General features: G+C 52.0%; 1 protein-coding gene across 1 annotated transcript in view; it reads left to right on the plus strand.

Annotated features, from left to right (window-relative positions):
• Positions 1-8,275, plus strand: part of dcxr (dicarbonyl/L-xylulose reductase) — a 30,130-nt gene extending 21,855 nt beyond the window's left edge. The window contains exons 7-8 of the mRNA XM_072483417.1: positions 2,797-2,914; positions 8,101-8,275. Coding sequence (XP_072339518.1) covers positions 2,797-2,914; positions 8,101-8,204 — 222 coding nt within the window. The 3' untranslated portion in view covers positions 8,205-8,275. The remainder of the gene's footprint in view (positions 1-2,796; positions 2,915-8,100) is intronic.
• The last annotated feature ends 6,156 nt before the right edge of the window (positions 8,276-14,431 follow it).

Genomic DNA, 14,431 nt, shown 5'->3' on the forward strand with positions numbered 1-14,431 from the left:
TCTCTCCTCCCTCTCTCTCTCCCCCCTCTCTCTCTCTCCCTCTCTCTCTCTCTTCCCCCCCCTCTCTCTCCTCTCCCACTCTCTCTCCCTCTCCCTCTCTCTCTATCTCTCTCTCACTCTCTCTCTCCCTCCCTCCCTCCCTCTATCCCTCTCTCCCCCCTCTCTCTCTTTCTCCCTCTCCCCCTCTCTCTCTCTATCACTCCATCTCTCTCTCCCCCCTCTCTCTCTCTCTCTCTCTCTCTCTCTCCGCCTCCCTCCCTCTCTCCCCCTCCCTCCCTCCCTCTCTCTCTTTTCTCTCTCTCTCTCTCTCAACTCTCTCCCCCCCCTCTCTCTCCCCCCCTCTCTCTCGCCCTCTCCCTCTCTCTCTCTCTCCCTCTCTCCCCCTCTCTCTCTCTCTCTCTCTCTCAACTCTCTCTCTCTCCCCCTCTCTCTCTTCCCCTCTCTCCCCCCTCTCTCTCTCTCGCTCTCTCTCCCCCTCTCTCTCTCTCTCTCTCTCTCTCTCTCCTCTCCCTCTCTCTCTCTCAACTCTCTCTCTCTCAACTCTCTCTCTCTCAACTCTCTCTCTCTCTCTCTCCCCCTCTCTCTCTTCCCCTCTCTCCCCCCCCCCTCTCTCCCTCCCCCCCTCTCTCCCGCCCTCTCCCCCCCCCTCTCTCTCTCAACTCTCTCTCTCTCCCCCTCTCTCTCTCTCCCTCTCTCCCTCTCTCCCTCTCTCCCTCTCTCCCTCTCCCCCTCTCCCCCTCTCCCCCTCTCCCCCTCTCCCCCTCTCCCCCTCTCCCCCTCTCCCCCTCTCCCCCTCTCCCCCTCTCCCCCTCTCCCCTCTCCCCCTCTCTCCCTCTCTCCCTCTCTCTCTCTCTCCTTTCTCCCTCTCTCCCCCTCTCCCCCTCTCCCCCTCTCTCCCTCTCTCCCTCTCTCCCTCTCTCCCTCTCTCCCTCTCTCTCTCTCTCTCCCTCTCTCCCTCTCTCCCTCTCTCCCTCTCTCCCTCTCTCTCTCCCCCTCTCTCTCTCTCCCTCTCTCTCTCCGCCTCTCTCTCTCCTGTACCCGGTCTTTCTGATCAGAACGAGGCAGTACAGCCCCGCGGAACTTTAACTTTGAACTGTAAAATTTATTTAAGGCAAAGCCCACGGTAGAGCAAATTCTAAATGTCAGCGATCGCAATTGGGAACTGAGCAATATGAAACTGAGCAATATGAATGATCCAGTGTTTCTTCCAAGACTGCTTGATGCTTTCAGTTATGTAATACTTGTGGTATTATCAGGTATTACAGTACCCGAGAGGCTGTAGACCATTGGTTAAACCTAGGAGTTTACCATTGGCTGTTTGGTATGTAGCTCCGCCCTGACAGGCGGGGTATAAGAACCGGTGCCGTCCCAGCAGCCCTCATTCTGTACCGAAGCTGCTGGGGAACAGTTCTAGCCTATTAAAGCCTTCAGTTATGTTACTACCTCGTCTTTAATCGTAATTGATCGTGCATCAATTTAATAGACTACACTTAAGCTGAAAGGATGGAATCTCCGAATCAAGCCGGAGTGTCTACAACAACGCGGAGAACTCGGTGGCGATATTTAAGCACTGGCTGGCGTGCTTTAAAAGCTACCTCGAAACGGCCGGAGGCACCCCCTCAGGAGAACAGAACCTGGCTAGCAACACCCGGACCCATCCTGCTTCGGAAGCACGTGCGGGCGCACAAGTCGGACCCGTTGGTCGAGAGGGTCCACCTGCTGCACGCTAACCCCCAGTACGCCTACGTGGCGTTCCCCGACGGCAGGCAAGACACGGTCTGCCTTCGGGACCTGGCACCCGCCGGAATCCCACGCGCACCCGAACCATTACCCCCACACACCCCCCTCCACAGCACCTCACAGGAGGGTCAGTCCTCCCGTCGCTCCCGCCCACGCCCTCCCACCCACCAACACCCCCTACAGGCATCCCCTCTCGTGTCAACCGTTTGCCCCACCAGCACCGTCTAGGGGTGACGAAGCTGCCAAGGAGGCCAAAGCCACGCTCCCCGGAGTCGCAGACGCCTGGACCCCCACCAGAATCACCACCGAAGCCCAGACGATCCAGGAGGACGACCAGGCCACCCGACCGACTGATTGCTTCACTGTAACTGTACCTGTAAATGAACACTGAATGTATATATCTTCCACGCTTGTAAATATTCTCGACAACCCTGTAAGGAGGTATCACTGTACCTCCATATCTGATCATACCATGTTAGATGCAATTGTAACCACTGGCCACCACCCCCACCTGACTTTTTAACAGGGAGTGAATGTGGTATTATCAGGTATTACAGTACCCGAGAGGCTGAAGACCATTGGTTAAATCTAGGAGTTTACCATTGACTGTTTGGTATGTAGCTCCACCCTGCCAGGCGGGGTATAAGAACCGGTGCCGCCCCAGCAGCCCTCATTCTGTACCGAAGCTGCTTGGGAACAGTTCTAGTCTATTAAAGCCTTTAGTTATGTTACTACCTCGTCTTTAATCGTAATTGATCGTGCATCAATACTATTCAAATACAACTGTTTTTAGATATATTCACTTCCTCCTTTCTCCACTAGAGGGTAGTCAACACCATTTTCCAGGATTAGAAAACTCCATTCGTTGCTTTTAGATTTTATTTTGATGAGATTGGAGAGTTGATTTTTTCTGTAATGGAATTAATTAATTCCATAAAGGTACTTGGTACAGTGCTAAATCTTCAACTGTTTCGCCCAGTCCAGCTCCTGCCTCCTGCTCAGTGCAGACTGGTTTCTGGAATTGTAAAGATTTGATTTTGTTTTGGTTTGACCCAGATCAGAGTGAATGCAGTGAACCCCACTGTAGTGATGACTGCAATGGGTCGAATTGGATGGAGTGACCCAGCAAAAGCTGCAGGAATGTTGTCACGTATCCCACTGCACAGGTTTGCAGGTGAGTGGTAAAGTGCAACTCTGACTTCACCTGGTATTGGAAAAGCCTGCTTGAATCGTCTGTATTCACTGGCTTGAATACAGCTGAATACATCACATCCTGCACAATGACCGTTTTGTCCTTTTTAGGTATTCTATAATCGCTCTCGTATTGCCACCTGGTCCCTCTTACTACTTCATGCAATCTGAAAACCAGCTGGGCTGTTTTCTTTTAAATATTGAAAATAGTGTTGACTTGTGTATCTGGTACAAGGGACTGGAAACCGATTTAATTTCCAATAACCACTCGGAAAACAACCAGGTGATATTTCAAGCTGTCCCCTTTTGCGGCAATTCCCAGACCATCTGCACCGTTAAATCGCAGCATTAATTTTTTTTTAACAAACAATTTTAATGAGGTATTTTTTGGCATTACAAACAATAACAGTATATAAACAGTGTACAAAGAACAATAAACATAGCGCAAACACCGATACAAGTCCCTCCAAGACCCGCCTATTTAACCCCCTATTCTACGTTACCCTAGGCCCCCCTCCCCCCCCCCCGCTAACGATTAATTCTCCGCAAAGAAGTCGATGAATGGGTGCCACCTCCGGACGAACCCTAACACTGGCCCTCTCAAGGCGAACAATCTTCTCCAGGCCGAGAAAGCTCGCCATGTCAGTTAACCAGGCCTCTGGCTTCGGGAGCTTTGAGTCCCTCCAGGCTAATAATGTCCATCTCCGGGCTACCAGGGAGGCAAAGGCAAGAACGCCTGCCTCTGACAGGGGCTGTTTAGCACAGGGCTAAATCGCTGGCTTTTAAAGCAGACCAAGGCAGGCCAACAGCACGGTTCAATTCCTGTACCGGCCTCCCCGAATAGGCGCCGGAATGTGGCGACTAGAGACTTTTCACAGTAACTTCATTTGAAGCCTACTTGTGACAATAAACGATTTTCATTTCATTTCATTTTCATTTTTCTCCTCCTGGACTCCCGGATCTTCCGACACCCCAAAAATCGCCACCTCTGGACTCATTGTCACCCTCGTTTTCAATACCCTGGACATGACGTCCACAAACCCCTGCCAATATCCCCGAAGTTTTGGACACGCCCAGAACATGTGGACATGGTTCGCTGGTCCTCCCGCACATTTTACACACCTGTCCTCCACCCCAAAGAACCTACTCATCCGGGTCACTGTCATATGGGCCCGGTGTACCACCTTGAATTGGACCAAGCTGAGCCTGGCGCATGTAGTGGTCGCGTTGACTCTGCTCAACGCGTCCACCCATAAGCCGTCCTCCATCTCTTCCCCCAAGCTCCTCCTCCCACTTGCGCATCAGCTCCTCAGTCTGCGTCTCCTCCGCCCCCATTAGTTCTTTGTAGATGTCCGAGACACTCCCAACCCCGAGACACTACCCTATCCTGGATCCCCCTTAGTGGCAGGAGTGCGAAGGATGATACTTGCCTGCGCAGGAAGTCCCGCACCTGTAAATATCAGAAGTCATTCCCTCTTGCCAACCCAAACTTCTCCTCCAGCGCCGTCAAGTTAGGGAAGTTCCCTTCCAGGAACAGGTCCCCCATCCTCTCTATTCCCGCCCTTCGCCATATTCAAAACTCCCCATCCAGGCTCCCTGGGGCAAACCGGTGGTTGTCACATATTGGGGACCAAACCGATGCTCCCACTGCTCCAACGTACCTCCTCCACTGACCCCAGATCCTCAGGGCCGCCACCACCACGGGGCTGGTGGAATATCTCGCCGGCGGGAACGGCAGAGGTGCCGTTACCAACGCCCCCAAGCTGGTGCCCCTACATGAAGCTGCCTCCATCCACTCCCAAACAGACCCTGCCCGCAACCCACACTTCCTTATCATAGCAATATTGGCTGCCCAGTAGTAATTACTGAAGTTTGGCAGGGCAAGCCCCCCCCCGATTCCTCTCGAGCATCACCTTCTTCATCGCGGGGACTTACCCGCCCAGACAAAGCCCAAAATGATTTTATTAATCCTCTTAAAAAAGGACCGCGGGATGGAAATTGGGAGGCACTGGAATACAAATAAAAAATCTCGGTAGGACCGTCATCTTAACTGTCTGCACCCTCCCAGCCAGCCCCCTGAACCAGCCCCTTGAAGCTCTGAGCAATTGCCAGCAGCTCTATAGCTAACGCAAACAGCAGTGGGGAGAGGGGCCATCCCTGTCTTGTCCCCCGGTGCAGTCCAAAATAGTCCGAGGTCGCCCTATTCGTCCTTAAACTAGCCTCCGGGGTCTGGTACAACAGCCTAACCCAGTCGATAAAGCCCCTGCCGAACCCAAATCGTCCCAGCACCTCCCATAAATAATCCCACTCTACCCGGTCGAACGCCTTTTCCGCATCCATTGCCACAACTACCTCAACCTCCCTACTCTCCGAGTGCATCATAATCATGTTGAGCAGCGTTCTTCTATTGGCCATCAACTCCCTGCCCTTGCCAAAACCGGTTTGATCCTCCATAATCACATCCAGCACACAATCTTCAATCCTGGAGGCCAAAAATTTTGGCCAGCAATTTGGCATCCACATTAAGCAGGGAAATCGGCCTATATGACCCGCAATGCTCTGGGTTCTTGTCCCGCTTCAATATTAACGAAATAGTGGCCTGTGACATCGTCGGGGGCAGCACCCCTCTATCCCTCACCTCATTGAAAACCTTGACCAACAACGGCCCTAATATCCCCGAGAATTTCTTGTAGAATTCCACCGGATACCCGTCCGGCCCCCGGGCCTTACCCGACTGCATTGCCTTCAAGCCCTCAGCTATTTCTTCGGCCCTGATCGGGGCCCTCAGCCCATCCACCAGCTCCCTGCCCACCCTTGGGAAGGTCAGTCCGTCCAAAAAGCGTCTCATCCCCTCGGGCCCCGTGGGGGGTTCCGAGCGATAGAATCCGCTGTAAAAGTCCCTGAACGCCCTGTTTGGCCCTGCCGAGTCCCCTACCAGATTCCCATCCCCATCGACCACCTTTTCTATTTCCCTGGCCGCCTCCCTCTTCCTAATCTGCTGTGCCGTCATTATGCTGGCCTTCTCCGGTTCATAAAACGCCCCCCTCGCCTTTCTAAGCTGCTGCACTGTCTTGCCTGGGGATAACACCCCGAACTCGGCCTGCAGCCTCCGACGTTCCCTGAACAGCTCCAACCCCCCCCCTCCACCCCCACCCCCCCTCCACCCACACCCCCTCCACCCCCCCCACCCCCACCCCCACCCCCCCCCTCCACCCCCACCCCCCTCAACAACACCACCCTGTAACCTAACCCCTGCCATATATTGAACAATCCCCCCCCCTCCCCCCACTGTGCTTACGTAGACTAGCTCACTCAGCTAGCCTGGTGACCCTCTCCTCCGGCGCCAAGAAGTCTCCCACCTATTGTTCCCCACTTCCCTCCTCAGACCGAGACCGAACCATCACCCAATTACCAAAGGAGACAGCCCAAAACGAAAAACCCACAAAGAACCCCCCCAACAGTGCAAATCAAAGTAATAAAAAAAAAAGCCCACACCAGCCATCCCCACCAAAACACCGAAAACCCATAGAACTGAATAACTTTTACTTCCCCATCTTCACCCAAACTTAAAAGCAGAAGAAAAATGACAATCAAAACGTATAAACATCACTCGGAAAAGTTACAACTTAAAACAAAAAGTTCTCCGTTCACCACCAGCCCTTCTTGGCAAAGTCCATCGCGTCTTTGAGCGACTCAAAGTAATGGTGCTGGTCCTCGTGCGTAACCCACAGATGCGCCGGGTAAAGCAGCCCCAATTTCACTTTCCTCTTAAACAGGATCTCCTTCACTTGCCTGCAGTCTGCCCTCCTTCTGGCCACCTCCACTCTCGGGTCCTGATAGACATGCAATGTGCTATTGTCCCATTTGCAGCTCCTAGTACGCTTAGCCCACTGGCGAACACACTCCTTATCCAAAAATCTGTGGAACCGGACCACCATCGCCCTTGGGAGGGGGGGGGGGCTTCCTCGCCATCGCCCTGTGTGCCCTGTCCACCTCCAACAGTCAGGGAAAAGCCCCCTCCCCCAGAAGCTTCTGGAACATACTCGCCACAACCGCGCCCGCATCAGCCCCCTCAGGGAGACCTACAATTCTTAAGTTCTGCTGGCGCGCGCTGTTCTCCAGCTCTTCCACCTTCTCCAGCAGCCTCTTTTGCTGATCCTTCAGCATCCCCACCTCTAGTTCGACCACCGTTTGGTGCTCCTCCTGGTCCGCCAGCGCTTTCTCCAACTTCTAAATCGTCCGATCCTGGGCATCCAGCCTGAGCTCCGGCCGATCGATCGACTCCTTTATCGGGTCAAGACAGTCCCGTTTCTGTCTGGCAAAGCCCTCCTGGATGACCTTCATTAGCTCCTCCGTCGATGGCTGGGCCGTCGCAGCAGGGGTCCGAACATCAGCCATGTTGTCTTCAGCTGCCACCTCCATCCAGCCCTTGCTTACCTTTTTATTTCTTCCTTTTCGGTCCCTTTGGGTTCTCCATTCCATGCACCACTTGTGTGGATCCAGAGCCTAATCGTCTGCGCCTTCAAAGCCAAAACTCAAAACCACGAAAAAGTTGGGGAAAAAGGGTCCAAACGTCCGGCCAGAGTGGGAGCCACCAAACGTGCAACCTACTCCCTCGTAGCCGCCACCGGAAGTCCCGCAGCATTAATTTTTGTAGGGACCTTTTCACCTGACTGCTGGACCAGATCCGGAGAAGCTCTACTGATTTTTAAAAACTGACTTTGCAAGTTTGTACCGGGGTAGCAAGTGAGAATAAAACTCAGTCCTTTAATGAAATTGAGAGGATTATTCAGATCTCAATGAAGTTTAGAATGTGATAGATACAATTTAAAAAAAAAAGTGAATAAATTTTTTTCCAAGGCAATTTAGCGTGGCCAGTGCACCTACCCTGCACATCTTTGGGTGCGGGTGAGACCCACACAGACACAGCGATACAATTTTAAATATATGTATACAGCTTATGATTTGATATGAAATGGCTTGCTTCTCTCTGGGGCTAGATATATGCCTGATCTCAGCCCAGCAACTGCTCCTCCTGCCCCATCTTTGAGTTATGGGGACATCTGGCACTTGTTTCATTTTATCATTTCATTGCTGATCAGATTGATTTAATTAAACAATTGTTCTGGATTGTTGCGTACGTGGTTAATGTTTACATTTTTCTTGCAGAGGTAGAAGATGTGGTGAATACGATAATCTTCCTCCTCAGTGACAAAAGTGCAATGATCAATGGAGTAACTCTGCCTGTGGATGGTGGCTTCCTTTCTTCATGAACTGGTTTCCTCGTAAATAGTGGCAATGGATTCCCATGCTATCCTAACTGAATAAAAGACCGAAAACTGTGGCTATTCTGGCCAGGGTTTTCTGCTTCTGTGTTCCAAAATGTTTTGGGTTGTGGGATTTCTCTGATATGTAGTGGGATTGCTGTGGAAAGTCCCAGTCTGTTTTCTACAGAACAAACTCTAGATCTAATCTTGTGGGGCACACTGTGTCCCTGTTCTATTAATGTCTTGTGTAATAGTTGGTTCATCAAAAATCTTAGTTCAGATTGGGTAATAGTCCTTCCCTTTGTTAATTGCTGGGTGAGTCTATGCAAAGTGTGTTGAGCTGACACAAAATGATCACTCAAAAGTCAGTTTAGTGCTGACAATCATACTTCAGCAAGTCTATTGGGGTAAGAATTGTTAATTAAAACTGCAATTTCTTAACACCCACACCTATGAGCATTAGTTCTTCTGATGAACATCAAAGAGGTCAAAAGATGGGTGACTGTGATTTAAATAGGCTATAAAAAATTGTCTTGGCGCTCTGGATTGCAAAGTAGCACTGTGTACAGGCAGCACAGTGGTTAGCACAGTTGCATCACAGCTCCAGAGTCCCAGGTTCAATTCTGGCTTCACTGTCTGCGGAGTCTGCACATTCTCCCGTGTGTGTGGGTTTCCTCCGGGTGCTCCGGTTTCCTCCCACAGTCCAAAGACGTGCAGGTTAGGTGGGTTGGCCGTGGTGTCCAAACAAATGTTAGGTACGGTTACTGGGAACGGGTGGAGGTGTTGGCCGCACTTTCCAAAGGCCGGTGCAGACTCGATGGGCCAAATGGCCCCCTTCTGCACTGTAAATTCTATGATTCTACCGAAGAACAATGTCTCCACAAAATATTCCACAAACCTGAGAATCTTGTTTCAAGACCACAGCTGCAATGACAACTTGTACATAGGCTTTGCAAGGTTCTTAAGTGTGCTGGAAAAACACATTAGTAAATGACTTCTGCACCAATGTAACAAATCAACCAGCCACTATGGAGGGAGTTGTCTGACCTGTTGAAGTTGTTTCAACATTTAAGACTGGCGCATGACAATCAGAACAAAAAGACCATTTAATCTCTGTCTGTATGAGGTTCAAATGCTAAGATTTCAGCAGTTTTACACTTTATTGGGTACTTTACGGTCAATTGGGTACTTTTTAAAATTGTTGTCACAATGTAGAAAATACGACAGCCAATTGGTAAACAGCAATATAATAAGAAGTATTGTGATTAAGGGATGCGTGTTGGCTAGAACACCCTGCTCACCAAACTAGAGGCCTGGGATCTTCAGCCACACAGAACCACTCATTTGAAAAAATGCAGAGCTTGGCAGTACAACCCTCTTCGCTCGTAAGAGTGGCAGCCTTTAAGTGATGAAATCAGAAGATTGTGGAGTTAAGCATGTCACCAACTGAGCCACACATGGTTGTGCCTGCTCTCTGCTGTGGATGTTAATTGTGACAGCCATTTCCTAATGGGAGTGGTTTCAGTGGCTTTACTGAGGCAGTCACCAGGTAGAAGTGTAAACTTGAGAGAACTACAGAAATTTGAAATGGATCATTTCCCAAAACCAAGACTGAAATATAAGTGAGCCGGTTTAGCTCAGTTGGCTGGACAGCTGGTTTGTGATGTAGAGCGAGGCCAACAGCGCCAGTTCAATCCCCGTACCGCCAGAGGTTATTCATGAAGGCCCCACCCTCTCTACCTTTTCTCTACCTTTTCCCCTCACCTGAGGTGTGGTGATTGTCCGGTTAAATCGCCACCAGTCTCTGGCAGTATTGACTGGGACTATGGTGGCTTGTTGAAATATTAAATGTGTAATAATAGTTGATTTAGGACGAGGTTCTATCTGGACCTGAGGTTTTGCCCATTTTTTTTTTTTTGACAATCCGGATGGATCATTGGTTAATCTGTTGAAGGAGTTTGTCATGTCAGTATGTATAGGTTCAAAATATATGGTGAGGGCAACACTGATTTGGTATTCACCTTCACCATATATTTTGAACCTATGCACACTGACATGACAAACTCCTTCAACAGATTAACCAATGATCCACCCGGATTTAGGCAGATTCGCACGACATATGTCACCAGTAGCCCGTGAAAAGGAAAGATTGGGTAAAAAGTTCAAGAAGGATTATCGTGGTACAGTATTACCTTGTTATGGTTCAGGGCTGAACAATCACAGATGCTGCATTGAGGGTAGGAAAACAATACATAATTATGATTGGTGGAACAACAAGGGGTTGGGGGGGTGTGGAAAGAGAGGGAGGAAGTGTGTGTGGGGCCATTTAATATCCTTCAATGGAGATATAAAACCGAAAAGTAGCCCGCAGGATAATCTCAATGAACATCAATCTACATACAGCAATATTATTATTTTTTTTTAAAAAAATTTTATTAAAGGTTTTCATAAAATATCAATAACAAAATGAGAAAGAAAAAAGAACCCAACAGGGTTAAGTACAAAACACAATCTAAAAAAGCAACCCCCCAAACCCCTCCCCCCGTACATAAATAATAAATTAACATTAACACCCCGACTTAGCACACCCCCTCAGACCCTCCAGTGTAAATAACATAAACAAAAATAAAGTAACCCCCCCCCCCCCCCCGAGCTGCTGCTGCCATTGACCAATGTCTATCGTTCTGCCAGAAAGTCTAAGAACGGTTGCCACCGCCTAAAGAACCCTTGTACCGACCCTCTCAAGACGAATTTCACCCTCTCCAATTTAATGAACCCTGCCATATCGCTGATCCCGGATTCCACGCTTGGGGGCCTCGCATCTTTCCACTGAAGGAGAATCCTTCGCCGGGCTACCAGGGACGCAAAGGCCAAAATTCCGGCCTCTTTCGCCTCCTGCACTCCCGGCTCCTCTGCTACCCCAAATATTGCGAGCCCCCAGCCCGGTTTGACCCTGGATCCTACCACCCTCGACACTGTCCTCGCTACACCCTTCCAAAATTCCTCCAGCGCTGGGCATGCCCAGAACATATGAGTGTGATTTGCTGGGCTACCTGAGCACCTAACACACCTGTCCTCACCCCCAAAGAACCGGCTCATCCTTGTCCCGGTCAAGTGTGCCCTGTGCAGCACCTTAAACTGTATGAGGCTGAGCCTCGCGCATGAAGAGGAAGAGTTCACCCTCCCTAGGGCATCTGCCCACGTCCCCTCTTCGATCTCCTCTCCCAACTCCTCCTCCCACTTACCTTTCAACTCCACCACCGAGGCCTCCTCCTCCTCCTGCATCACCCGGTACGTTTCCGAGATCTTCCCCACTCCCACCCACCCCCCCCAAGAGCACCCTGTCCTGTACTGTGTGTGGCAGTAGCCGTGGGAATTCCACCACCTGCCGTCTGGCAAACGCCCTTACCTGTAAGTACCTGGAGGTGTTCCCCGGGGGGGAGCCCGTACTTCTCCTCCAGCTCACCCAAGCTCGCGAACTTCCCGTCCACAAACAGGTCCCCCAACTTTCGTATCCCTGCCCTGTGCCACCCCGAAAACCCTCCACCTGTTTTTCCTGGGGCGAACCGGTGGTTCCCCTGTAATGGGGTCCATGCCGAGGCCCCAACCACCCCCTATGCCGCCTCCACTGCCCCCAAATTTTGAGGGCCGCCACCACCACCGGGCCCGTGGTATACCTCCTTGGAGGGAGCGGCAGCGGCGCCGTTGCCAGCGCCCCCAGACTCGTACCCACACAGGACGCCGTCTCCAGCCTCTTCAATGCAGCCCCCTCCCCCTCCATCACCCACTTGTGCACCATCGTCGCATTGGCGGCCCAGTAGTACCCACAGAGGCTGGGCAGCGCCAGCCCCCCCCCTATCTCTACTCTTCTCTAAGAACACCCTTCTCACCCTCGGAGTCCCTCGCGCCCACACAAACTCCTGTTAACCCGCCTGAAAAAAGCCTTCGGGATAAACACGGGGAGGCACTGGAACAGGAACAAAAACCTTGGGAGCACCGTCATTTTGATTGACTGCACCCTACCCGCCAAGGACAGCGGCAACACGTCCCACCTCTTGAACTCCTCCATTTGCTCCACCAGCCTGGTAAAGTTAAGCCTATGCAGGGTCCCCCAACTCCTGGCCACCTGGACCCCCAAATATCTGAAGCTCCTCTCTGCCCTTTTTAGTGGGAGTTCGCCAATCCCCCTCTCCTGGTCCCCTAGCTGAACTACGAACAGCTCGCTCTTCCCCATATTGAGCTTGTACCCCGGAAAGTCCCCAAATTCCCTAAGGATCCTCATTACCTCTGGCATTCCTCCCAGCGGGTCCACCACATACAGCAGCAGGTCGTCCGCATAAAGCGACACCCTATGCTCCTCCCCACCCCGCACCAACCCCCTCCAGTTCCTCGACTCAGTGCCATAGCCAGGGGTTCAATCGCCAGTGCGAAGAGCAGGGGGGACCCCTGTCTCGTCCCTCGGTGCAACCAAATGTACTCCGACCTCCTCCTATTTGTGGCCACACTCGGCAATGGGACCTCGTACAACAGCCTAACCCACCTAACAAACCCCTCCCCAAACCCGAACCTCTTCAGCACCTCCCACAGGTACCCCCACTCTACCCTATCGAAGGCTTTCTCAGCGTCCATCGCCACCATTATCTCCGCCACCCCCTCCCTCGCTGGCATCATGATAACGTTCAAAAGCCTCCGCACATTCGCGTTCAACTGTCTCCCCTTCACAAACCCCGTCTGGTCTTCATGGATGATCTGCGGCACACAATCCTCAATCCTCGTGGCTAAGACCTTCGCCAGCACCTTGGCATCTACATTTAGCAAGGAAATCGGTCTGTAAGACTCACATTGCAGGGGATCCTTGTCCCACTTCAGGATCAAGGAGATCAGTGCCCGGGACATCGCGGGGGTAAAGCCCCCCCCTCCACTGCCTCATTAAAGGTCCTAACTAACAGCGGGCCCAACAGGTCCATATATTTTTTATAGAACTCGACCGGGAAACCGTCCGGCCCCAGTGTCTTCCCCGCCTGCATGCTTCCTATCCCTTTGATCAGCTCCTCCAGCCCAATCGGGGCCACCAGTCCCTCTTCCACCTTTGGAAACCTCAATTGGTCCAGGAAACGGCCCATCCCGCCCTCCTCCCATGGGGGCTCGGATCGGTACAATTCCTCATAGAAGTCCCTGAAGACCCCATTGATGCCAACCCCACTCCACACCACGCTCCCTCCCCTGTCCTTAACTCCCCCGATCTGCCTAGCTGCGTCCCGCTTCCGAAGCTGATGCGCCAGCATCCGGCTTGCCTTTTCCCCATACTCGTAGACCGCCCCCTGGGCCTTCCTCCAGTGCACCTCCGCCTTCCTGGTAGTCACCAGGTCGAATTCGGCCTGGAGGCTGCGCCTCTTCCTCAGTAATCCTTCCTCAGCCTCTTCCGCATTCCTCCTGTCTACCCTCACCATCTCCCCCACCAGCCTCTCCCTCCGCTCCTTGTGGGCCCTAATGGAGATCAGCTCTCCCCTCACCACTGCCTTCAGTGCCTCCCATACCATCCCCACTCGGACCTCCCCGTTGTCATTGGTCTCCAAGTACCTCTCTATACTTCCTCGGACCCGCTCGCTCACCTCCTCGTCCGCCAACAGTCGCACCTCCAAGCGCCACAGTGGGCGATGGGCCCTCTCCTCCCCCATATCCAAGTCCACCCAATGCGGGGCGTGGTCCGAAATGGCTATTGCCGAATACTCGGTATCCTCTACTCTCGCTATCAGCGCCCTACTCAAAATGAAAAAGTCGATTCGAGAATAAGCCTTATGGACATGTGAGAAGAATGAAAATTCCCTAGCCCCCGGCCTTGCAAATCTCCAAGGGTCCACCCCTCCTATTTGGTCCATAAATCCCCTCAGCACTCTAGCTGCCGCCGGCTTCCTACCCGTCCTAGACCTGGAGTGATCCAGTGCCGGATCCAACACCGTGTTAAAGTCTCCCCCCATTATCAGGCCCCCCACTTCCAAGTCTGGGATCCGACCCAATATACGCCGCATAAAACCCGCCTCGTCCCAGTTCGGAGCATACACATTGACCAATACCACCCTCTCTCCCTGCAGCTTACCACTTACCATTATGTACCTACCGCCATTATCTGCCACAATGCTCGACGCCTCGAATGACACCTTCTTTCCCACCAAGATCGATTTTTGGCATCTAGCCCTGAGTGAAACACCTGACCTGCCCACCCTTTCCTCAGT

The sequence above is a fragment of the Scyliorhinus torazame genome, chromosome 18, assembly GCF_047496885.1.
Source record: "Scyliorhinus torazame isolate Kashiwa2021f chromosome 18, sScyTor2.1, whole genome shotgun sequence".
Taxonomy (NCBI): domain Eukaryota; kingdom Metazoa; phylum Chordata; class Chondrichthyes; order Carcharhiniformes; family Scyliorhinidae; genus Scyliorhinus; species Scyliorhinus torazame.